General features: G+C 42.9%; 1 protein-coding gene and 1 long non-coding RNA gene across 3 annotated transcripts; both read left to right on the top strand.

The window, feature by feature from the left end:
* Window positions 1-331: 331 nt before the first annotated feature.
* On the top strand, window positions 332-19176 carry LOC147033244 (putative sperm motility kinase W). 2 transcript variants are annotated; one of them, XM_085871397.1, is made up of 11 exons: window positions 332-546; window positions 733-819; window positions 4452-4490; window positions 4828-4876; window positions 5561-5626; window positions 6946-7016; window positions 7155-7211; window positions 9239-9476; window positions 14144-14266; window positions 14456-14534; window positions 15402-15457. In XM_085871397.1, exons 1-9 carry the CDS (start codon window positions 418-420, stop codon window positions 14236-14238), a joined length of 831 nt encoding a protein of 276 aa, XP_085727523.1. In that variant the 5' UTR covers window positions 332-417; the 3' UTR covers window positions 14239-14266; window positions 14456-14534; window positions 15402-15457. The 2 variants fall into 2 exon arrangements, with proteins under 2 accessions (XP_085727523.1, XP_085727524.1); XM_085871398.1 differs by lacking the exons at window positions 332-546; window positions 733-819; window positions 4452-4490; ... (2 more) ...; window positions 6946-7016; window positions 7155-7211 and adding exons at window positions 16289-16613; window positions 16872-16965; window positions 17602-19176 and having other exon boundaries at window positions 9257-9476; window positions 15402-15565.
* Window positions 19177-19210: 34 nt separating this feature from the next.
* Window positions 19211-24996, top strand: LOC147033243 (uncharacterized). The gene is made up of 3 exons (XR_015055505.1): window positions 19211-19631; window positions 19755-20085; window positions 22684-24996. It is a non-coding gene; the product is annotated as an uncharacterized LOC147033243 (long non-coding RNA).
* Window positions 24997-26092: the final 1096 nt, after the last annotated feature.

Raw genomic sequence — 26092 nt, 5'->3', positions numbered from 1 at the left:
CATGACGTCATTACCGCGATTAACAAAATGTAAATTGTTCGCACAGCAGTTTATTTCATGACAGAGGAGGGAAATAACATAATACTCTCACAGGTAATGTAATAATACCATGAGGAGTCGAGAATTTCGCTCCCACAGAATGAAGGTGATTTCATTCCCTTGATTTCTCGACTTCCAGTTCAAAAATCCTCCACTCGCCCCGCCCCCACACCCCGTCTCGCCCCGCCCCCGCCCCAGAACCGTAATTCAATTTTTCACGGCCCATGATGACGTACTATGAAGGGGGCGTTCCCATTCGCTCCCAGGGAATGACGTCACTGTTTGGATTTGTTTGTTTCACTCGAGTGAAGACGTTGGTGATGAGGAGACGCTCGAAACATTCTCTCTGTTTTCCAATCCATCAATTCCATTTTCACTATGAGGAAAATTGAGGTTTTACCTCAGGGTATTAGTTATTCTCCAGTTAACAACGACGAGAACTCTGCTGACAAACACGGAGTGAACGTTTGGAGGCGGGACGAGGGTTATCCCAACGAGATGCCCAAGGTGAACCAGATGTTCCATTTCCTCTTGATTCTCTTCCCCAGGTGTTCATGTTCACCTTGTGTACAACCCCCAGGTTCATCCTCCACACGGACACAATGTGAAATATTATTTTTATATTTTATTGTTTCCTTCCCTCTTCTAGAAAGTCCTCTCGGAGTGGAATGAGGTTTCTATGTTTTCTTACAGGTTCCGAACCTGGAAATTATCCAGAAACTTGGAGCAGGAGCTTTTGGGACGGTGTATAAAGGGACACACCTGAAATCTGGGACTCAGGTAAGAATGTGAGCGGTTTGTTCGGTTTCACTCATTCATTTGTTCCTCGGTGTAATTCATTCGTTCCTCGGTGTAATTCATTCGTTCCTCGGTGTAATTCATTCGTTCCTCGGTGTAATTTATTCGTTCCTCGGTGTAATTCATTCATTCGTTCCTCGGTGTAATTCATTCGTTGCTCGGTGTAATTCATTCGTTCCTCGGTGAAATTCAATCGTTCTTCGGTGTAATTCATTCGTTCCTCGGTTTAATTTATTCGTTGCTCTGTGCAATTCATTCGTTGATCGGTGTAAATTCATTCGTTCCTCGGTGTAATTCATTCGTTCCTCGGTGAAATTCATTCGTTCCTCGGTGTAATTCATTCCAATGACTGACAGGACATGAGGTCCAAATACAAGGAGTCGTCAACCAACCAATGTCTCTCAGAGTCTCGACATTTATTGGTGTAAATTCACATGTTAAGGTCAAATGAACAGAACAAACAATGAATTGTAATTATTCAGATATTTATCAATGAAACAGGTTTACAAATGATCACGTGTTGTAATTTTGTTGAGTTTTGATTGTCCAAGATATCTTTCAATCAGTCGATCTACGTCACAATGGAATGAACAAAGCTGGACAACCACGGTGTGTTCAGTTCCCAGCGAGCGCTTGCCAAGCCTGCCATTCCATACGGACGGTTTTGAGTGGAGTGCTTTCTTGAGTGCTTCAAGTTCCGTCCACAGAATGAGAAAATCAAGTTTGGTTTAATAAATAAATACGTCTCCACTTAACATTTAATCGTTTTTTTCTTGAATAAATATGTTGAAACGGATATTTTAACGTTTTTTTTGATGTGTTTGTATTCTGATTGGCCCTGCTCGCCAAAAAACGATGATGTGATGACGTCATACGTGACCCGCCACGTATATCTGGGTTATACTTTTGCTGCGGGACCGACATTTACGTGCGGTGTTCATCTGCTTTGAACTGTGAAAAAGTCCTGAGAAGGGCAGCACGATGTATTGTTGTTGGTTGTTGCAAAACTATCAAAGATGTTGTGAGGATCCGTGTTTGACCAAAACATTCAACTGAAAGGAGAATTTGGACACCGAGGTGAAACTGAACAGATGAACGTGGCACGGCCAGACTGGTTGAAGTGGAATTTGCAGCACTCGGTTTGAAGATGATTCGTTCCACTCCGTCCTGTATTCCCAGTTTGGGAAGAGTAAATTGAAGACATTGAAAGCCTACACGATCCCCACGAACATTGGAGATAATCCTCATCCGATGGAAAATAACAAAATGGACAGAACAGCGGGGGAAAGGGGCCATTCAAAAATTACATAGTGCATGGGGAGAGGGGGGTGCACGTCCAAGTGTTACGGAGTGGGAGGGTGTTGGGGGTGTATGTCCAAGTGATACCGAGAGGGAGGGTGTTCGGGGTGTATGTCCAAGTGTTACGGAGTGGGAGGGTGTTGGGGGTGTATGTCCAAGTGATACCGAGAGGGAGGGTGTTCGGGGTGTATGTCCAAGTGTTACGGAGTGGGAGGGTGTTCGGGGTGTTTGTCCGAGTGTTCCGGAGGTGCACTGTACATCCTGACATGAGAATTTTTTTTTGAAAATTTTTTTTCCAGCGATTCTTCACCATTGACAGATGGGGCCAAAAATGATATATAACACGATATCTCAAAACGTTGTGAATGGATTGTGACAAAACTTGGTGAATGAGTTGGTTGGGTGACGAGAAGAAGCCGATTCGATTTTGATTCATGCCCACATCCAGATCCGTCCTATCAGTGGGATACAACACGTAAACGGTTCAGCCAGGCGGAGGTATGCGCTCCACCGGGTGCCGTTCTGGTTATCCTGGAACGGCCTCCGTATCGAGATTATATGAAGAAAGAATGCTCCAGGCAGCTTTCCAACACTCAGAGGTTTAAAAACACGAACTAACTTTCCAACACTAACTCAGGTTTAAAAAAACTTTTAACTTTATTTTAAAACCCTCCAAGTGTGACGGTAAAAATCGTGCTTTCGACACACACAACCACCGTTCCACCAGACTGGGAGGAGCCAACCACTACGCTCCTCCCAGCAGAGATGAGCAACACATGAGCAGAGCGTAAATGTGCATGAAGCAAAACATGAATATGCATGAGGCAAGACATGGGCAGAGCATAAATGTGCATTTTTCATCCAAACTTCGTGACATCACAATGGTTACCACAGTCATAACAGAGAAGTGTTTCATCAAAATTCCACGACACTCGACTCAACATTCCACGAAAGCAGAGTCCGAATCGATGGTTGCAAGAAAGATTACATCAACTCGAGCATGTTTGAGTGTGCAATGGTAAACTTCTTATTTCTGGAACACACACTGATTGAAACTGAACAACACCAATGAAACAATGTCAGGATAACATCATCTGATCCAATTCATCGTAACATACGGTGGACATTTACAATCATTGTATGTCAATATAGACCAACATTGTGCTCGTTTCCTGCTTTTTCATGCTCTGTTGAAAGGTTATAACATGAGACAATTCTGACGACGACGATGGTTCATGAGCGGTATTTGACGATGTTGATTGTTTCAGAAGTCAAGGATGAGACAATGTGACAATTTTTCACCAAGTTATAAAAAATGATCAACATGATGTTGATCATGAGTGACGGGTTATTCGCTCAAAAACGTCAAAAACCCGGTTTCGTTCAACAACTTTCAAAATTTGACCTTTGCATAACCTTTAAAGGTCACAAAACAATGTTGTGGACATTAAAATAAGGAAAGAGGATACGTGTTATAGCTTATTGGAGTTAGTTTGTCGAAGAAGGTCGAAAACCCGGTTCGATTCCCACAACTTTGAAAACTTGACCTTTGTGACCTTCAAAGGTCAAGGATTATGACCTTTGGTGCAAAACTTCCTCTGGAACATTCCAGGAACAATATAACGTCATATAGGCTAAATGGCATTTCACACTCCTCGGATTATCCATACTTTGATGAAATCAGCGTAAAAACAAACTTGAAGGGGGCGCCACGGGCAAGGTGTTCGAGATAAAGCAAAATAGTTTCAAGACTTTAGGTGGGGAATGACGTCAAGATTATGCATTAAAAATATTGTCATCCAAGCTCTCAAAGTTTGGGCGGTCGTATGATTTTTATGTCAAAATTCGAAATTTTCTAAGTTCGTGACCTTGTGACCTTGACCTTGTGACCTTGACCTTGGGACGAAAATGAAAAATCGAGCTCCGTGGGGCTATGCAGGTGCCACTGGGCGAACCAAATACCGAAACCCCTGCCGCATTCGACAAACCCCCTCGGAGAAGATGCAAATTGAAATCGGCTACCCCCTAAAAGTACATGTTTTTGGGGCGTGGCTCCGCCCAAAATGGGCGCACCGCGCCCATTTTCAGGAAAACACAACGAGATCATGATATAAACCTCCCACCAAAATTTTGTCAGGATTGTATCAAAACCCACGTAGCTATGCTCGGGACAGACAGACAGACAGACAGACAGACAGACAGACAGACAGACAGACAGACACACAACAATAACGAATATCGTGGTCACTTATTTTTTTCGTGAAAATATTTTTTCGTGAAGCAATTGTTCCATATGTTTGCTGTTCCTTCCCCAGGTTGCAGTGAAGTGCATGGAGAGAAAAAATTGGAAAATGGTGAGTTTATGGGAATGTGGTGAATGTGGGACCATTTACATGGAACCCCACCGGCCATTGGGACTATACAGGCTGTTTGTGACGTTTAAACCCACACGTAATCATCTGAGAATCTACAGAGGTAACGGAAACGGCAGCAAAATGGTGGATGTTTCCGGGTCTCTGCCATGAAAGATCATCAGTTTCGATATTTGGGATTCCTGTTCCCCGAGGCTCCTCAGCACCTCCTTCTGTAAATTTTTAACTGGTTCATTTACTTTATCTGAGATGAATTAAATTATTGAATAAATGATTGCCTATTATTGACAAGTTTGATCCATTTGTTTTTGTTTTTCAGCTCTCTGATGAAGGGAGAATGTTACTGCAGGTTGATCATCCAAACATTGGTGAGTGTGTGCATTGCACCCTTTCCTTGAGCTTTTACATCGATTTTGGTGATGGCTCTGACTCGTGCAGTTTGTTCTCATTGTTTCTTAACACAGCACAGGTATTGCTGAGTCGTCGAGACTGGAAACCCAATGAATGACAGAGCAAATGTTCACACAGTTTGAGGAACCATTGACCCATAATCTATAATAATAAATGTCAGTGTGTGTCCGTAAGTTCGTCTACCCATCTCCTCCATAATTCCAAAACCATGAAACCCAGCGGCCCCAAACTTTTCATGCACATGAAGGGATCTCGGAGGGAGAACATGAATGAAAATTGGGTGTTTGGGTTAATTTAAACACCCCTTTTGAAGATAATTTATGGGGTAAATACGAAATATCACAACAACAAAAAACAAAATAAGCCTTACAAAAATAGTGGGGTGCCATCTTGGTCAGCTCTCTGTCAGCTCACAAGAGTCTGAAGCCGCCATATTTTTTGTCCTGCTCAACAATGGACAACAACAATGCCTCGACTTGGAATAGGCTGCAACAATTTGTTAATGGAAAGTAACGTGACTAGTTGCATTTGCTGGTATGAAATAAACGACACCAAGTGTAACATGGATCAAGTAAGTCTCGTGTTCTGATGACCCGTTTCAACATTGTTTTCATTTGTTCCATCCCGCCGTCCCCGTGCAGTGAAAATGTTTCGTTTTCAAGTTTTGAGTGACTGCGTCGCCATGACAATGGAGTTTGTTGATGGCGGTAAGGCTTTTTCAATTCTCCTTCTGTTATGTGGTGATGTTTGTGTTCATTATCTCACACTTGAACATCGTGATCAATTTAAAATCTGTAATAATTTCCCCGTGCACACAAAATGTGAAAAGCGGGGTTAAGCATTTGGTTCATGTCCGTCCATCTGTCTGGCTCATCAGTTTATGATCATCATTTATGACGGAGGAACAAATCATTTAAATTGAACGTTTTATTTTGAACACGAATCTGAACCTCAATGTGAAGACAAGTCTGTGTCGTTTTGTTGCACGTTGGCTCTGAATTTGTTCCGATCACACATGTGGAGAGAGGAGTGAGATGATCTTTTTTACTCTGCCGTCCTGCCTGGCACTCAAACAAAATTGAAAATCATTCCAAACAGGAAACTTAGTGTTTTTAAGGACATGATGAAGGACACAAACAAAAGGTCAACTAACTGATATAACATGTCAGACAGGATGATGTTATCGACACTCGGTAAAATGGTGGTGTCATCCAGAATTAATAATTTTATCCACCTTTAAACCTCTCTGAACTTTTGTTGGAATTGAATTGTATATTTGAACGCTGTAGAAGGCAAATTGTCTTCATAATACTTCCAAGAACCATGCTATTTAAACATGATACATAGCATGAGGGCACGGCATGTCAGAGGTGGAGTATCGGGGGTGAAGAAGAGACCGTCACACGGCTGTGTCCGAAGCCGATTGATGCTCCAATCTATGGTGATCAATGAAGCCTCCATCTTCTAAACTGACTCAATGGCGTCTTATTTCAGTGTTTAAGTGTGATGTGTAAGACTTCTTCAGGAGTGCTAAACTTGTGGATTTTTAAACGATCTTTCAAATCATTATTTTATTAAAATTGAAGAAAAGACTTGAACACTACAGGGGATATCATGTTCTGTGAACTCACTCGTTTTCGTGAGTTATTTCTTCACAATTGTATCTAAAGTTCACGATAGAAGTTTTTGGATGACATAAAGAAACTAGAACAGCACTCTGCATCGACTTACCGACGCCAGGCTGAACCGTTTACAATTTGCATCCCAAAGATAGGCCGGATCCACATCCGGAACCAAACCAAAATTGAATCAGCTTGTTCTTGTCACCTCCCCAACTCATCCACGAAGTCTTGTCTGAATTCGTCCATTACTTGTTGAGATATTGTTCGATGTGGATGTTGTTTCTGCCCTTATTATATCACTCAATGGTGAAGAATCACTGAATACAGTATATTCTAAATTAACTTGTACATACCTTGTATTTATTTGTTTCTGTGAAGAGTCTCATGATGAGTTTTGTTTGCAGAAACGCTCCATGATTTCATCTCTCGAAATGACCCTCTGTCTGAACAATTCGCGTGGCCGATCATGTACCAGGTGAGTGAATCATGTTCACAAGTGTGATGCACACGTCCGGTTTGAAATGTTGTATTGAACAGGAAACAAGATAATTGTGAATGAGTTTGATCTTTAATTTCAAAAGGAATCTCATCATGTGCTTTTGAACTTTTCCAGCCTGTTTCTGCACTTGCACACATCCATGATCAGAACATTGTGCATTCTGACATAAAGGTAAGAATCCAGACACCGAGATATGTTTTTTTTCTCGTGTTCATTTCATGATTGTGTTTTCATCACGTAATTCACAGATTTTTTTTCTCAAATCTCCGATTCCTACACACAGAGAAATTCACAAAACTTAAGTTCATATGTTGAAGACACAGACGTTACTTTTAACAACAGCAACATCTGGAAGTTCACCATTCATCAATATCACCTGAACATTGAAGTTTTATTTTCATTAATCTTTGCAGATTGAGTGGAACATTTTCACTCGTAATATAAATCTCGTATTTGGTGGTGCTGCGTTTCAACAGGAATTCATAAAATTAACTCCAATATTCTTTGTGGCTGGCAGAGTGCCATCGACCGACCGACACTTCGCCTCTGAGTCATCTCGCCTGGGTTTGAATTCTGACCCAGGTCTAAACTCTCATCGCGGTGTTTCACAAGCATGGTGATTCATCAATGTACAGGCCATCCCTCAGATGCACGTTAAACTGGGGGTCCCATCTGCTGCCATTAGTTGGTGGATGTTAAAGATCCCATGGTGTCCTTCAGGGAGAGTGGGCGATTCCTTGAGAAATATGGTGCATTGCTCATCCACCCAGATCCACTTCTGCAAGTCTGACCAACTCTGAGTGTTCGTCACACGTTGATCGATCATTTCACAATTCGAGTTTGGATTCGATGGATTTTATGACTTGAAGTGTTCAGGGGATCAGGAATGAAACTTCCTGTTGTAATGTTATTTGGAAATGAAAATGATCATGTTTCACATGAAAATTCACCAATTCTCTGAATGTATTTTGATATTTGTTGATAAAAACATGCGGAGACGTCTGCTTTCCTCTCCACGACTTTGGAACTTGCAATTTTAACCTGGAGACATGGCACAGTCCTGGAAATGATTCAATGACGCCACATATTTCACTCTCTGGTATTACGAGTTCGGGAAATTGAGCATGTTTTCTGGGTTGATTCGAAAAACTCGAGGAAGTTTTGAACATTAAGTGTGCTGAAATTGAATGAAAATCTGAGACCACAGTGACGTGGCATGGTATACACATTAAAGTTTGTGAGGATCATTTTAAACCATGCAGCTGCAGGTGAGATACCCTGTAAATCCACCTTCTTTCATATACAGCACAAGGCTGCAGGGTAGCATCATGTCTGAGGGCATGGCTGATCCACTGATTGAATCCCTCCCCTCCAGAGGTTGGGGCAGGAATTTGGAATTTGTTCAGGGTGCAGCGTTTGCTCAACTACACTTCGTGAAGGACACCGTGAGTCTTTATTGTCCACCAACGAAGACCTACAGATGAGATTTATGTTTAATGACCATCCGAAGGACGGCACATACATTGATGACTCATTTTATCAGTGAAACACTGGGATGACATTTGAAAGCTGGGTCAGGATTCAAACCCAGGAACGGCAATGAAGAGGCGAATGTGCGTACCTCGAGGCCATTCTGTCAGCTTGTAAATCCAACTGTGGGTGATATCTCCTTTTATCCTTCATCGGATCGATCTTGAGCTCAAACAAGTTTCAGAATGGTGAAAATTTTTTTGAAAGTGGAATGTTTACAGCACTTTGGACAATAATCTGCACAAATTTATTAAATTAAAGAACTGACAACATAGCTCAGAGGTAACAATATGTCCAATTGAGCTGACATCCAGGCAGCTTTGATCACAGACTGAAGTGGATCCACGTTCACACTATCAACCTAATTCTCTGCCAGAAGTGTTACATCACCTCGGTGCTGTGATGTCAGAGGAGAACTCAACCGAGCTGTACCATCTGCTAACTCTAACTTGTAGATGTGAAAGATGTCGCACTACCTTTTGAAAAGTGTTGCATAAATTCCAATTATCTGACATGGTTTTGGCCGGCTTCAGCAACATCCAGTGACAGAGAATCTCTGGGTTATGTCTGTTTGGAGTTGGTTATGTTTTCATCTTTATGCCTTGATTTTTACGAATTGTTATTAAACCACTTTAACAAAGCCATCTCTCTTTTTGTCCTCTCTCCAGCTCCAAAATCTACTTTATAGCACAAAGGGAGTCCTCAAAGTGGCTGACTTCGGTCTTGCTCGGTGTTTTTTCTCTGGTGAGCGGCTGAAAGGAAAAGTGGGTACACGGTCATTTATGGTGCCAGAAATTCTGAGAGGGCGAGACTATGAAGGTCCACCAGTGGATGTGTGGGCAACTGGAATTGTGCTGCACTTGTTGTTCACAAAAAAACTATCCCTTTTCAAACACAGAATTACTGGTGAGCATTTGTACATTTCCTCTCATCATCATTTTTATCTTTACCCTCATGAATGTTGTAATTAAATAATTTTTTTGTTGGTTCTGACCTCTCCCCTTCTCTCTTCCTCCAAACTCCTCTGAAACATCTCCCCTCCCTCACCTCCCTTGATTTATTTTCACTTATCCATCCAAACCCCTTTCTTCCGTTCACTAATTTTTATTTTCTTCAATTAGACATATCTGCACCCCCTCCCCTCCCTTTCCCCCTCTCCTTCGTTTGCAAAAATAGCTTCCGTTCATTTTCCAGAAACATTTTTCTCACATTGACATTGATTGAAAATGTAAATGATTCCCAACACTCTCCAATGGTGGTTCAAAATATAAAGACGATACAGAAGCTTCAACCACGCTGGCTGTACACCGCACCTCCCCACCTCCCAAATGTCACCGACCCATTTTCTTCCTCCTTTATGTTGTTATGGACATGGGTCGGAAAACTTTGAAAGCCCAGTGTGTCCATCAAAAGACCACAGACACCTTCTCCAACACACCTCCGGCTGAATCTTTATGCCCAGGGTTAGTTTACCGTACTTGTGAGATGAATGAAGCAAATGGGGAACCGCGACTGCAACTGTGTAATGACTACTAATTGACCGAGCGAATGAGTGTTACGCTCCACATGCTCTCGGGTATCAGACCAATTATTCACTTGGTCCAATCCCAGGAGCGCTATTTCAGATCAAACCCCAGCAGTCAAAAAGTCAGGACACGATATCACATCTTTCATTAATTTGTAACACAAGCAGAAAATTGGTGGGAGAAATGGTGTTTTGGGAATTCAAATGGGAAATGGTGGGAGACTTCAGGAAACGCAAGGCAAGCAAAATTCAGAAATTTACAGGAACATGTACACGACCTCTTGTCCACTGTACGATATACCCACCCTTAGATGCCTTAAACAATTACTTTGTACCTTTACATAAAATGGATCCAGACACCCAAGGAAAGGAAAGAATGCGAGGAAAGGGGTGAGAAATGATGGTTGGAAAGAAGCAGTGTGGGGTCTTTTACGCACCTCTACACACCTTCTGCAATTCTGTTTGAAGCTGTGGTCAACCTCTGCTCAGGGGTTCAGGCTCGCCTTCCGCACACTGCCTCCTGGACTATTTCCTCCAATCTATCAGGGTCTCGGTCATGCGGGGGTAGTTAGATGTTCCCTCGATCAAACACGATGGACCGCATGGTTGGCAGGAATCTCGTGCAGTGTTTCGAGCTTATGTGGTGGTCTTGTGGCGACAACAGGACGATGTGAATCTGCGCCGGGTTTGAAGTGTGTGTCACTGGCTGGGTGAAAGCCATGGAAAGTATGGAAGATGGGAATGGAAGGTCAAAAAGGTCGGAAGAATGTGAGGAAATGAAAGTTGGATAAGTCGAAACATTAAAAAGTGTCGGGAAAAGTTTTCTTTCGAGTGTGGAAGAGGGTCGGTGAGAGAAAAGCTGTTCAACGCTGTATCCAAAATTCTCTCTCTGTGCTTTGTGCAATCCTTCCTTTTTTATTCCTTTTCCCACCCCTCCCTTATTCCTCGGCTTCGCAACTCTTCATTGGTGCAAGACTTGCGGGGGTGGTCAAGACCCTCTGAGATGGTCATTGATCGATTCCCGTCTTTCGACCCACCAACAGTGCCTCATTGGTGGAACAAACTTTCCAGATAATTTTTTCCAGAAATGGGAGGGCCTCGGAGATGAGTGCTCACCTGTCAGAATGGATGGATAGCTTCCTTTTGGGGGGTGCTGGCACGTAGCCTTAAAATTCCCTTCCTTACTCGAGCCGATTGTGCGGGATTCTCCACAATTTCTCCGCGAAAGGAAGGATGTGGGGACATTGTGATGTGTCTTTGTGTGCCTTTTATGGGAAATGGTTCGAGATGAGGGTGTGAACGAAGGAAAGAGCACGAATTTGTTCTGACTCGCATTCGCAAAGCACACCTATCCCCATTAACACGATATAACTTCTTTGGGAACAGAGAGGAAGAGGTTTGGGACAAAAGATTTTGAGGTATTCAGCCTTCTCACGAGTGGAATCGGTTGTGCTGCTTTTTGAAGAGAGGGAAGGGATGGAACAGGAACATACACCAGAGACAGACTTGGCAAGGTGCCACCAGGTTTTCGAGGAGGGAAACAAGTTTGAAAGTTCATTTTTGAGACCGGACTCATGTTGTTTTCTCTCTCCTGAGGGTAAACACACACTTGTTGTCGGTTTTGTGGATTGATCTGAGGTTGCATTCAGTTGGATTTGCCTTCCAGAAGGAAAATGCAAGTTGTTTTTTAATAAAGCAACAGTCTCACCTGAGGATTCAGAGAAGCACGAGTGGGAGGATGGCAAGATAATTGAAGACAAGATGGGATTAATCTGTGCATGAGAGAGAGAGGGAGGAAGGGAGAGAGAGAGGGAGAGAGCAGTTTTCTGTGGAAGAATTCCCACGCTAAAATCATATCAGTGGTGGTGGATGGAGGAGACAAGTTCTAAAGTGCAAAAAAAAAAAATTAAAAACAAAACTATAAAACATGAATGCACGAATGTGGAAGCAGGACACACTGTATGATCCGCGAATACATGGGCTCTGTGAATAACGGGACCGCGATTGTCGTGTTCTGACAGTATTTATTTATTTGTATGTGAAAGATGCCAAACAACCTTTCATAAAGTGTTGGCGAAATTCAAATTTTCTGACATGGTTTTGGCCGGCTTCAGCAGCACCTTGTGATCGAGAATCTCTGGGTTATGTCTGTTTGTCGTTGGTTATGTCTTTACGCTCTGGATGTTTTTTTTTTCGTGATTTTTTTGAATGAATGCATACAAGTCTTTGATTTGTTTTCCGAAAGGCACATCAAACTTTTAAAGAAATAAACCTGTATCCCCCAAATTAACACAACAAACCCACGACATAACTTAATTGTGAAACAGGATACTCTGGCATAACTTGCTTCAACCCAACGTGCATGTGGTTGCCCTTCCTGTGTGGGGAGGGGGGGGTGGGAGGGGGAGGGGTTCCCAACTCTCCTCCCCCCATGCTTACAACCTTAACAATCGTTTACATGAAAAATATCTTCATTTGCAAACAGCAGTATTGTTGCTGCTTTGGATTTTTAAAGTTGAAATATTCTGAATTAAATTATGTTGCAAGACATCCTTGTCCAATGCATTAATTATTTCCAAAAATGAGGAAAAATTTTCACCTCATTCCCTTTCCTTCCCAAAATGCTCTGAACATACCCCTTCCAACCCCCTCCCTTTTCCCATCAAAACTTTTCTGAAATGATTTTCTCATTCCATTCGTAATTCCATAACCTACCTTTTTTTTTTCCTTTTTTTTTTTTAATATACTCTGTCGAGACTCGTGTGAGAGCTAATACACAGAACGAACAGCAAGGGGAGCAGGAGACGAGGGGTGGGAGAGAGGTAATGACAAAACAGGGCACACAGAGCAAACAAGATGGACACAACAGGAACTTTCAGGTCCCCACATGATTGGGACTTTCAGGAAGGAAAGCAGGGAATTTCAAGGAGGTGGTTTTGTGATGGAAGAGCAGGGGTAGAAAAGATCATGGTTTTGGAGGGGGGGGGGAGATGATATGAGATGGTGCTGAACAGCTGTGTTGAAGACCTGGAGGGAAGAGTGGGATTGAAGAGACTGGAGGAGTTTGTTCCAAAGGCAGGAAAAAAGAGGAATGAAAGAGTGAATGTGAGCAGTGATTCTTAATTTTGGAAGTTTTACCAGAAGGGGGTGCTGGCTGACCTTGAGCACCCTGTGTAAATAACAGGGGGGGGGGGACATGTCTCTGACATAGCAGGGGCGGGGGGCGAGGCTGGAGCGGAGACGGAAGAAGACAGAAAGACCACCGACCTACCTGCCTGTGATGATAGTGTGAGTGACCCACTGACTTAGCCTCATTGTGGGAGATACCAATGCTCCGAAATGCCTTGGTTTCCACAGCGTGAAGTCGAGAAAGGTAAGAGGCAGGAGCACCAGCCCAGAGGGGAGAGCAGTCCTCCATCAGGATGCGGACAAAAAAGCTTTGAATGTGGTCAGGAGCTCAGGTGTGCCAAGGAAAGACCTTGCACGACGGAGGATGCCCAGTCGGCGACTGGCTTTGAAGGCCAGTTTGGAAATGTTGCTTTCCCAGGAAAGATCATGGCAGATCGTGAGACCCAGAAGCTTGAATGGAAGGGCTTCTTCAAGAGGATTGTTGGGAAAGTGGATGGGGTGGGGGTGGGTGTTCCAGATGGACCTTTCAGAGAGACACAGTGAGGGTGTCAGATTTGCCAGGATTGAAAGACCTGTTCCATGTGTTGGACCAGCTTGTGATTTTATCCACATCTTCAGAGGGTGAAGAGGCTGCTGCTTGCCAATCTGTGGGATGAACCTCAACCCTTCTCACCTTCCTTTTGATTAATTTCCTCAATTGAATTTTTTTTTATTTCCCCAAATTTATTCCCTCCTGAGTAAAGTTTTTCTTGAGCCAAGATTTTAAAGAAAGAGAACATTAAATTTTTCCTTTGAAAATCATCTTGGATATAATTGGAATGTGGCTTCTTGTATCGTGTTTTTTTGTTGCTCAAGGTGAGTGTGAACGTTGCCTCCAGATGTTTATGAATCATTTGGTACCTGTACCATCTCATTACAGAAAATCGAGTCACCCTTCGAAGAGTTTACTCCATACCATCCTCCAGCAATGCTGAGCAAATCATGTACCTCCCTCTTGTTGTCCATGATTTGTGAAAATGCAGCAAAGAGGATCTCCATGCAGGTCGGTGACCACAATGAGAGGCAGTTTTGGAGATTTTATTTTGAATTCACAAACGAGTTCGGCTGTCCGGTCTGGGCCGCCGATCTTGTGTTGTGTTCTTGCTGTGGTATTTGGGGGAGGGGGGGTTGAGAGGTAATGCGGTGTTATTCTGTGATTCCGAAACGTTATTGCACATCGTTTTGTCTTCAGGAAATAGTGGACCACCCATGGTTTGAGAATTTTCCAGGAACACCTTGGAGAAACAACGGTCAATGTCACGGCGTCAATGGTAAGTCGCGCTCTCAGAAGGTTTTTCGATGGATGCATAATTGGAAATACAAGCGGGCACTCCTGCCCTCCGAGCAGGAGTGTCCTCAGCCCACCTTGCGTGGTAATGTACTGCTTCAGTCTTGGAAAAAGCACTTTGTCATTTTTGTAAGAAATTTTTATTGATGACAACAAATCGTAAGACAAATGAACAAGATGTGTAACACCGACTTCCACCAGAGGTGGCGCTATTTTCCCCGCTGTCCATTTTGGAGTGAATTTCGGTGACAGCCGTGTTTTCTCCGTGATAGCAGGAATCGGTAAACTCAGTCACAATCGAGAAGTAATTTTCAGAAGTTGGTGCACGCATGATTTGATCATCATTTGATCCTTTTTGTGACTCTCTTAAAGCATGTACTCACAAAGGTGGATTTTCTGCAGACAAAGTCTGTTTCTTCCTCTGTGACATGGAGGTGTCGCTGTAAATGTCCACTTTATGGAGACATCGAGTGTTTGAAGTGAAATCTTATTTTGAAATTCAGCAATGATAATAATGTGATCACATCACCTGAGTGTGTTAAATCATCACGATGATAATTTGTGATAAATAAAAATCCCATGCTCGTTCACCGGAGGGGACGATACGTTTTCTCTCCATCTGTCCGTCCCACCTGTGATTTTTCAGCCTTTTCTCCCCATACCCTTTAACATATTCACCTGAAACTTTGTGCATGGCTTTATTATGATAAGTTGCAGAAAAAGTTCGAGTTTCACAGCGTTTCATCAATATTTCACAGAGTTTTGCCATTTTTAGATTGGGAAAATATCACATGAAAAGGAATTCTCACTCCTGTAATTTTGTTTTTGTTCTCATTCGACCTCCTCTCAGAATCCCGCCCTCCAAAGGTTGTTGCTGAAAAGAAAAGAGTCCATGAAGGAGTTGCTGGAATGGAAATGAATTATGAGAACATTGAATCAATACATATTTTCAGAAGTGATGGTGTGCATGGCAATCCAGAATCAGAATCAGTATCATTACCTGTCCAGGAAGAGGTCAGCACCTTGTACTTCATGGTGGTGAATTAATGATTGTTGTGTTGTGATGTGAAGCAGTGAAGCATTTTCGATTTTTCTGCTGAAGATTTCAAAGTGAATTGATCAAAAACAACAGAACATTTTCATCTCTTCCACGTGATAGTTTCGATGTTTTTTGTTTTGCATTTCTACAATGGAACTCGAAAGAGCAATCAGAAATTGCAGGCTCTCACCAAGACGTGTTTTGTGTGGTGTTTCTGTGTTGGTGTATTTGTGTTTGTGTGGTTCAGAGATGGTGTATTCACGACCGACTTATGATTATGTTAATACAGCGGCCAAACAGACCTTTCCTGGTTCATTGTATGGATTCACGTTCCGATCACGTATATTTTGTGGACGTACACACAATCTTAAGAGTACATCCTTTAAAGACAGGCTTGCATTCTCATAGAACGTACTTTAAAGATGTGTTCACATTCTAATTGTCATACTTTATCGAGGCACCACACTTTGTAGAGAAAATTGATCACATGTATGTAACAATGGCGATCACCAGGTGGTGTTTGTGGCCCATAAGAGCACATTCTGTGCAGACAGACAGACAAACTAACAAATGGACCCAAATACAATCCCCTCTCGAGGGTAATATGTGAATTCCGGAGCTATGTGATTGTATTGTTCTTGGTGAGTACAGTGTTCGTTTTTTCAAGATAATTCATGTGATTTTTGTTTCCTCTGCAGGAGACACCCAAACCCTCACAGGAGATTCAGGTGCAGCGCAGAGGAACTTGGCAACGCCTGCGCAGTTTCTTTAAGAGACTCAAGCCTCGATGTTTAAGACGTCAAGGTGGGAGGATTGAAATATGTAATCAGGGGAATTTGATGAGTCCCACATTTGTACTCGAGTTTCTCTGGAGGAGTATTCAAAGGCTCTTGTTAATCACAAAATAAAACCATGATTTTCCACAATATGTCATCACACTTATTTGCTTATTGTCTCCACACAGGCGAGCCAGATGAATAGCAGCCTCGACTCTTCCGGCACTTTTAACATGACATCGAAATTGTTAGTTCAGTGTTTTTCATATTAATTGTCGTTGACAAGTTTTCTTTCCTGAATTCCAAAACCCAGTCGAGTTTCTGTTTTTAGACAGCTTTTTAAATTGTTTGACAAAAGGACCAGCTGTGAGATTGTCCTCCTTTTCTTTCTTCTTTACATGGTAAAAACAGTTTCAAAACCTTGTGTTGTGTTGGCGAGAAGCTGCACAAGAAATCCGATATATTAGAAATGTTGATGAAGCTGTCTATGTGCATGGGTCTGTAGCGTTCCTGTGAAAACCCCATTGGCTCGACAGTTGGCCTGACTCCACCGGCAATCGTAATTAGGAAAATCATCCACCCACCATGTCGGTGCTCTGGTAAACCTTCACGTGTTGTATTTTGCTTTTTACCGATGATGTTACCCTTTGTTTTGGTTCATGAGTGATATGCAAGTACTCATACGTTTAAATGTAAAAAAAGAACAATTACCCGACATATTTATGAAAAATAAACCCCTTCGAGAAGCGGTCTAACTTTGCAGTACCTCCTCCTCCTCCCCCTCCCTTTCCCCTCTCCCTCTCCCCCCCTGTCCCCTTCTCACTTCCCCTCCCTCTCACCCCTCTCCCTTACCTCTCCCGCACTCCCACTCTCCCCTCCCTCTCCCCTCACTCCTTCCTTCAATGAATGAATGGATTTATATGGCAAAAAAAGAAATTGTTGTTTTTCCTGTAGAACTCTTTAAACTTTTTTTCTTTTTTCCCCAAGCAACAATGTAACAGGGAGGTGAGTCTCAAATTATTATTTCTTGAAGTTCTCTCTTTTAAAACTGATTTTATCAGTCACAGCCCAACATTTGCTTCTCTTTTTGTTGACACGTCACGCTTGTTTCAGGTTTTTAATTTTGCATTTCCGTAATAGATTACACTGTGCCAGGTGTGTTCGAGTGCATTGTTTCCTGATAGGAACAGCAATAGTGATGTAAAAAAAATTTGTGTGAATTTTTCTCACCGCAGCCGGACCCTCAATTCCAGTAGAAGATTCCCGTGAAGTGGAAATGACTTTCTGAGAGCTTGGACAAGTTATTGAAGAAGCTCAAGTCTCGATGTTTCAGACATCAAGGAGGGAAGTGTGATAAGGACCTTGTTTTGAACTTTTCTGGAGGTTTACAAAATGATCCATATTCATCACAAAACACAAATTGATTTTCCACATTATGTGTGGAATTAAGTTCTATCCAGCCTTAAATATCAAATAATTGTTCATTTTGAATCATCTTTGCATTATAGATGGAAAATAACCAACTGTAAAAAATATTAATAACAAGGACTATCACGAACACTTTGAACTCCAAGTTGATCTAAAAAGGCCACAAAATGCAGAAAGAATGCTTGGAAATTAAACATGTCCTTCTCTCTCAAAAAGTGAACGCTTAAACTGAAAAAGGGGCTCAAAGATGCATATACAGTACATACACTACATGGCTAAAAGTGTGCAGACACCCCTTCTCATGAGTGGATTCGGCTATTTTAGCCACACCCATTGCTGACAGGTGTATAAAATCAAGCACACAGCCATGCACACTCCATAGACAAACATTGGCAGTGGAATGGACCGTACTGAAGAGATCAGTGACTTTCAATGTGGCACTGTCATTGGATGCCAGGTCAGGTCAAGTCAGGTATGGGAGCATGCGCTGGAGCAGCACGTTGCTGCGTCCACTTTCCGCCGGAACTGCAATTGCCTCTGTCTGGCCATCCACCAGGCAGATGCCTGGCCCATCCATCTCTCCTTGAGATGCTGATCGACCTGCTGAAACCACGAGACACGGGGTTGGCCCATTGGCCTCCTCCACTCACAAGGCTCCCTTGCAGACAGAATCTGGTGAGCAGGATCAGCGTCAGGAAAATGAGCCACATGTCCATACAGCCGCAGCTGATGCTCACAGACTCTGCAGGTCACAAATCTCATTTGAGTCTCTCAGCAACCGCTTGTTGGACACAAAGTCCGACGAGCGATATCCAAGCATTCCCCGAAGAGTCCTGGTACCAAAGGAATTAAGTCTCCACCTTCGATCCCTGGTCAGAGTCCAAGTCTCACATCCATCTGGCAAGACTTTTATGCTTCTAACAATACAGATTCACTGAACTGCGACACATGACATGATGTTGTTGTGGGGTCGGGTCTCGGTGGCGAGCACGACCGCGAGAGCGACCAGTGGAGTCGGTTCCACCGAACACCTGGAATTTAAGTCGTACCTTTCCAATAAATCCGAAAGATCACGGGTCCCTTATCGGACCGAAGATCGCCAATAGGTCGACCATGTGGGATAGGGTTAATTGCCAATTTCAATATACCTAAATACCCACGTCATCCAACCTACTGGGGAAATTCACCCTCGGCAGGATCTGCGCGATCCGGGCCGTTACCGAGCCGGATCCGAGTCGTACCCCGAGCGGAGAGTACCAGAATCCTGCTGGGCCAATTGCACAATTACGGCAACAATGAGGCCTCCAAATTCCCATTCGCAGCGCGGCAAACCAATGACAGAACGGACAAGGACGAGCTGGGACATTCAACAAGAGGGGATTTATTTGCAATGGGGGGGGGGGTGGGAGTGAACACACAAAGAGCAGAGTTATCCGAATGAGAAATGTAATGTACAATGAGCAAAAGAAAGCAATGACACAATTCTACTTGAAGATGGGCCCACACACAGACACACACACACACACACACACACACACACACACACACACACACACACACACACACACACACACACACACACACACACACACACACCCAAAATAAATGATCAATAATCTAACAAAAATAATCAAAATAATCTAACAGCTTGGCCTTTATTGATACCCCCAGCTCGGAGAGAAGGTGAGCTGGAGGTAAGAGCCTGTCTTGGACCTTCCCGCTTCCTGCGGTTGCACTGCCTTCGAACCCACTGGTGGGACTCGAACCCACAACCCGGAGTCCATGGCCCTCGTCCCTGGCTGCTCAGCCGTCACATCGTTCGGTCACCACCACCACGGTGAGCCACCACAAAGGACCTTGGACCGCAATCGCCGTGATCCTGCAGAACCCTTGTCGACCACCTTTCCGCCGTCGCCACGATCACCCGGTCTCTGTCCTCTCCTCTTTCTTTTTCCTTCAGGTCCGAGCGATTTCTTTTCTCCGGCCCGCTCGCCTCCCGATTGGACAGTTGGTTCTCAAGCGACTTCCCGATTGGCCAGGCTGTCTCAGGCGATCCGATTGCCGTTCGTGATTCGTCCAGGGGGCGTGGCGAGCATCCTCGCGGCCCGTCCCCCCTGAGGGGCATTCCTCCTTCTTCGGGCGACGTGCTTCCGGATTGGCGGGAACGCGGCGTACGTCGCTCGCGCTTTACCCATTTGGCTGAGGTGTCGTGGGAAAGTCGCCCTCTGTGCGTGATCGGACAAGGGGTGGAGTCGGAGCTGAGGCGATGAAAATCTTCGCCCATGTACAAGGTGGAACGCACGTGGGCAATGGCGTCGGTGTTGTTATCGAGGTTGTTGGTGATGTAAAAATCCTATCTATAAAATAACTTTGGAGCACACATACACTTAATTCCCATTAGACACAGGGGATGGATTCTAACTATACACATATACCTCACAAAATAATTGAGCTACGGGGACTCTGGGTGTTGTATGCGATGGGTTCCAGATTCGTAACAATATTATTGAATGGCTTCTACGTGCTACAGTGTATAAAAGCATGTGTGTTAGTCATTTCTGCATAAATAGATGTCCTGCAGAACCAGCTTCTCACATATAACAGCAGAATAAAACTATTTGCATTCGTTGTTGCGAATTATGACAAGTAATGAGCCACGATATCCATTTCCCCTGCTGTCAACCACTTTCACTTCATTTTACCATAACTTTGTGTGTGCAAAGATTCTCGAAAGGGTGAGAGTTCAGGATCGTAGAGTAAGGCGATTAGATTTCAGGAAGTAAAACTTTGAGGGTATGAGTAGAGAATTGGGTGATGTAGATTGGGAGACTCGAACAACAGGACAATCGGCATCAGAGAAATGGGAAACCTTTCAGGACCAAATGTGTAAAGTGCAGAGGAAGAACATTCCAATGAGGTGTAAAACCAGAAACAGAAAGAGAACAGGGTGGTTGAGCAGTGAGATAAGGAATGCTATGAAGGAGAAGCAGAATGCATTTGTTGGGTTAAAAATAACAACACTGGAGTTAGATTTATATCACTGTCGGAGTAAACAGAGGCAAGTTAAGAAAAAACTCGGCAAGCCAAAAGAGAGGATGAGAAGGACATGGTTAAGAATATTAAACATAATACCAAGGCATTCTTTAAGTATATCAGAGGAAAATAACAGGTTAGGACCAGGGAAGGTGTTGGAGACATGAATGAAGGACCAGATGAGGAACCATTTAAATATCTACAAACTAATTAAAGGTCGTCAGCATGGGTTTAGCAAAGGTCGTTCCTGTCTGACAAACAGGGAAAGGGAGTGGACATGGTGTCTCTGTTTGAGACACCATGTCCACTCTGTCCAGTTAGATACAAGGTAATTTTCTTTCCTATCATAATCAATAAACAGTTGCCGAATATCTTGTAGAATGGCAGATGAGATAGGTTTTGAAAATGGCGATTTTTATAACTTGCGTGACCTTGTGACCTCGTCCCTGACCTTGAACCTGGACAAAATTTATATCGTTGTGCAACACTTATCGACCTCTTCCCACATACTAAGTTTCATCAAGATCGGAAAGAAAAATTGTTGACGGACGGACATTTGGTCCGGCTTTATTAGGTCATCTCGGAAGAGATTACCAAATGAAAGGTGTAGATAAAATAAGTGCAGATGAATTATTCAACAGAGTAGACAGTGAAGGGACCATGAGCCATCACCTGAGAGTGAAGAAGAGGAGAGTTAAGATGGTAGTAAGGCAGGGGTCTTTCACTCAGAGTAGTTAATGCATGGAATGTCCTCTCTGGAAAGGTTGTGGCAGTGGAAACAGTAGATAAGTTTAAATTAGAATAAGATAGGTACCTGGAAGTCATGGAGATCGAGGGGTTTTGGGAAATTGACTGGACTTTTCGGCCGTTTGAGCATTGATGGTGATTGTGTGCACATGTGCGGAGTGCTGTTGGTGGGGGTCTCGTCAAGTGTTGTTGTGTGGTTGATGTTGTGTGCCTTCCCCAAACCCATGCCCCCTTCCTTGAGGGGAAGAAGAAAAAATAATACAAAAACTTTAAATAAATAGATTAAAATAATAACAAGAAATAAATAAAGAATAAATAAAAAAATAAAAATTTTCATTTTCTTCTTTGGATCTCGTGTTGATAAATTAGTATGGTGTTCACGCAAGCATGATGGGCCGAATGGCCTCCACCTGTCTGATTTCCTTGTGTGAATCCCAAAGAGTCATTTCCACAACATTGTTTTCTGAATTACAGCATTTTCCACTCTACTTTCACTCCACTGTTATTTTTCTTTTAGAGGTCTGTGGCATCTTCATTTTATACCGGTCGCTATTGTGGCCTTATTATTTAATCAAAGAACCTGAAATTTGGTGAGACAGTTGCACATACCTTCATGCATGCTTCCCATGTGCCAAACTATCCATCGGGACCAGACTCGACACAGAGTGTTGGTGTTGCTGAAGCAGTCTCCTGGGCTATTTGGGCGATTTGAATATCCTGCCTTGGAGTGGCGACCTACCCAGGATTGTGCCAATCATCCCAGCAAGCTGTTACTCATTTTGCCGATCTCAGAAGGATGACAGGCTGAGTCAACCCCACCTGGTATTAATTCAATGGCCAAGCGGGATTTGATCTTTGGATCATAACATCCCAAGCCGCCACCCTAACCATTAAGCCAACATCAGGCACTCTCAATTATGATATTTCTCCATACCAACACTAATATTCCTTCCTTAAGTGAAATTCAACTATTTCCCATACCCTTGACCACTACGACAACTCCAAGTCAAATGGTCACACTGGCTTAAAAAACAGCAAGGTCATGTTGTCAGCAAGGTCATGGAGTCAATCATCACAGTTGACATAAAATCATTCCTTTTCTCCAACAGCCTCATCTCAGATCATCAATTTGAAGTCAGACCAGGTCAATATACCTTGGACATGCTGATTCAACTCATCCAAGAGTTCAACCCATCCAAGGAACTGTGTCCAAAACATCAACAATTTTCAAAAGTTCATTCAATTATTTGAATGTTTCTCTTGGTTTTTCTTTTTGTGGAAGAATGAACTTCATTCTTGGAATTATCTCCAATATCCTGAATTAAAGATTCCAATTGAGATTGACCGAGTTCAATGACTTTTTTCTGCAGTCTCTCTTTTAAAGTGTGATTAAAATGCTCATTCACAACTGCCTTTCCTTCATTAAAGGTGCTGTATAATGTAATGCCATCATCTTAAAGAAAATTCATCAATGTTTTGTTGTATAACTGTGTTCCCTCATCAGTCTATCACTTCTTTGGTTTTTTTCTACTTTTCGGAAATATACCACTGAAGGCGAACATCAGAGTCTTAGCTCTTGTTTTTCAAAGGAACAACTCATGCGTATCTACTCCTCAAATCTAATACAGCAAAAGCATATTTGTATCCTTCATCATGATTGAGTTCAATTAAGTCAGCAGACCATGTGTCATCAATCCCTTTGGAATAAACCTTCCTTCTTTTAACTTTGTTCCCAGACCACAGAAAGAATATCCTGGAAGGTTTACTTTCCCTGAAATTCAAGTTTTTGTAAATTTGCTCCCCGACAAAAACTTTTGTGTATCTCCTCCATGTTTACGAATGAATTTACTTTTTAATGCCACACATCAAACATATCCTCTTTTGTATAACCCTTTCATTTTTACTTTTCACATGTGAGATATTTTTGGTTTCAGTTTTCTTTGAACACTTGAGAACATAAATTACCGTCATTGTATTTATTTCTGTGAAAACTTCCGAGAGTGTGAAAACCTTTTCAGCTTCCAACATATGTATTTGCATGTTTTTTTTTTAATTAACTATCCTTCGAAATTCTCTCACTGTCTCCATTTATTTTGGAAAAAAATTAGCAAAGCTTCAACCAAAGTCAGAAACACCAACATCATCAACAACATAATCTTTACCTTCTTCCTCTTTGGTTTCTCGTTTTAATCTCCTCCACAACATTGAAGGCATTATTCTTGACATGAATATTGTTTTGGATTTCAGAATCGGATCCGACTACTGCACACAATATTCTGGTCCTCAGACAGTTATTTCCATAAATGCATGTCCAGAATAGACTCATCCCCTTGTCTGGTGGGATTCTTACTCTGATGTGTTGGAGAAGGGGATAGAACAGATTCCCTTTCTTCAGGGATGGCCTTTTTCTCTTTACGACACGTTCATGCACTCAAGAGACAGCCGTTAGCCCAATGGAGACTCATTCTACACCTTTCCATCAGGACACTTTGGACTTGCAGAATATTTGATTGAACACACCATGGGTTTTTCGTCTGACATACAGTTTGGCAGCTCCAAGGACGCAAGTTGGATCCTGCTCGTGTCAGGCGGAACGGGGAGGCGATTGCTGCCGTTGACGTCATGTAAGTGCCCCACGTTTTTGCTTGGCACTTCTGGCAAATGGCCGCCCTTTGGCCCCGCCCAGCACCCCATACATGGTGTCGTGGACTGGGCATGTGTTGCTTGGGGGTTGTGTCTCGCTCTGGGAAGGAAGGGATGATCGCGAGATTGACAGTGGGAGGTCACGTGCAACGATGCGCCAACAGGCAAGCTCGATTTGGCTTAAGTCTGATTTTGCCTCCGCTCACCCCAGTCGCCTATACAAAGGATGGGAGGACCGTCGGCCTAACAGTTGGTGATAGTTCCTGACCATTGCTGACAGCTCCTTGCAGTTCCTGACCATTGCTGACAGCTCTTTGCAGTTTCTGACCATTGCTGACAGCTCCTTGCAGCTGTCCGTTGGTTACGGCTTCTGATGGCTCCTGACAGTGGGTGACGGTTGGACCGTTCCTGCTGGTTCTGCTCGAACCTGATTATTGGCGTCCCTGGTTCCTGAGGATGACGACTTGACATCGATTGGTGTTCGAGCCTGTTTGTGGGTGGGTGCATGGCGAAGCAGGGCACTGGCAGCGTATCAAGGCACGCTCACATATTTTGGGACATTTTATTGGATGGAAGACGACTTCTTCCTTGGTAAGCCACACCGGATTTCTTCCCCCCTCCACCCCCCACCCCCCGAATGATCTGGTGGGTACCCTTGTCTCATGTTTAATCGTTAAGTGAGGCATCGTGATAAGTATCTGCTCTTTGTCTGTTTTTCTGTCAATGCCTATTTAATTCCTTTTTTTGAGATAATTTTGATTCATTTGAATTCACCTGTTTTCACCACAAAGAAATGAAAAGTTCTTCAGTTTATTTATTTTTTCTCATGAATAAATTTCTTATTGACGTTTCAACCTGTCTGTGCTTGTCCTTTCCTTCCATTGATGCAGCATTGTCCGAACCCAGATAGACTGGGAGGTAATTCGCAATCAAATAAACCTGGAATAGTCGGCATGCACCAGCGGTAAATGCTCGGCCACCCAACTTAATATCTAATCAAGATAAGATTGGTGCATCGCCGAGGGAGCGTCTCCTGTTCACGAGGCCATTTGACCTCCAGTTAAACGACGAATTAGACGGTGGACACTGCAACTTGTGGTTGACTGATTGGCGTTCGTGGTTGTTAAGCAACCCACTTTCCCACAAAGTTAATTGTGAGCGGTGGTCCCAGGTCTGGCTCTTACGAAGAAAAACGAGGATTAATCCCCTCATAATACACTCGGTACCTGTGGCCGCAACAATATTAATGAATAAGGCTGTGTTTGTAAAGACGATGGAAAATGTAAGAAATCGGAAAAACATGAAACTCACCACATCTTAGAAACGGGCATCTAAATTAATTAATAAACCAAGCTTTCAAAGAGTGGAGGTGTTTACTGAAAACTTTTCTGCTGTTCATATGAATAGAGCATTGAAATGGATCAACCCATTTATAGAGGAACATCAATCCTAAGGAACCCATTTATATCGGAACATTTATATAGGAATTGTCAAAGCTGTTTATGTTTGACAACTTCTACAACAACCCCATGAAGAAATGTGATGATGGAGTTGATCTACTTTCTTTGGATACAGACAGCTTCACTTTGAAAATCAATATTTAAGATGTTTATGAGAATATGACAAAAGACGTCGATATTAATGACACAATCAATTACAAACCGAGTCATCGTTTCCTCTCCACAAAAAAAATGAAAGGTTCTTGGAAAATTTAAAGATTAGTTGGGTTGTTCAATTATGAGTGAATTTGTGGGATTGCGAGCAAAGGCGAATGCGCATAAATACTATTCTTCAAAGGATGATGCTTCCAAATGTAACAAGAAAAACAAAACATTAAAAACAGTAGAAAAAAATACACCCATGCAGGAGTGACGG

This window comes from Eptatretus burgeri, chromosome 2, assembly GCF_056783735.1.
Source record: "Eptatretus burgeri isolate ZD-2024b chromosome 2, Ebu_testis_v1, whole genome shotgun sequence".
NCBI classification, from domain to species: Eukaryota; Metazoa; Chordata; class Myxini; order Myxiniformes; family Myxinidae; genus Eptatretus; species Eptatretus burgeri.
The sequence above is the reverse complement of the archived record's forward strand: the minus strand, read 5'-3'. Positions and strand labels throughout refer to the sequence as shown.

What these genes read in the sequence shown, in the direction of transcription:
- LOC147033244 (XM_085871397.1), top strand. Translation starts at nt 418, where the DNA reads ATGAGGAAAATTGAGGTTTTACCTCAGGGTATTAGTTATTCTCCAGTT. An exon ending in ATCCCAACGAGATGCCCAAG is followed by an intron (nt 547 to 732) that starts GTGAACCAGATG and finishes GTTTTCTTACAG; the next exon opens with GTTCCGAACCTGGAAATTAT. An exon ending in GGTTGATCATCCAAACATTG is followed by an intron (nt 4,877 to 5,560) that starts GTGAGTGTGTGC and finishes GTCCCCGTGCAG; the next exon opens with TGAAAATGTTTCGTTTTCAA.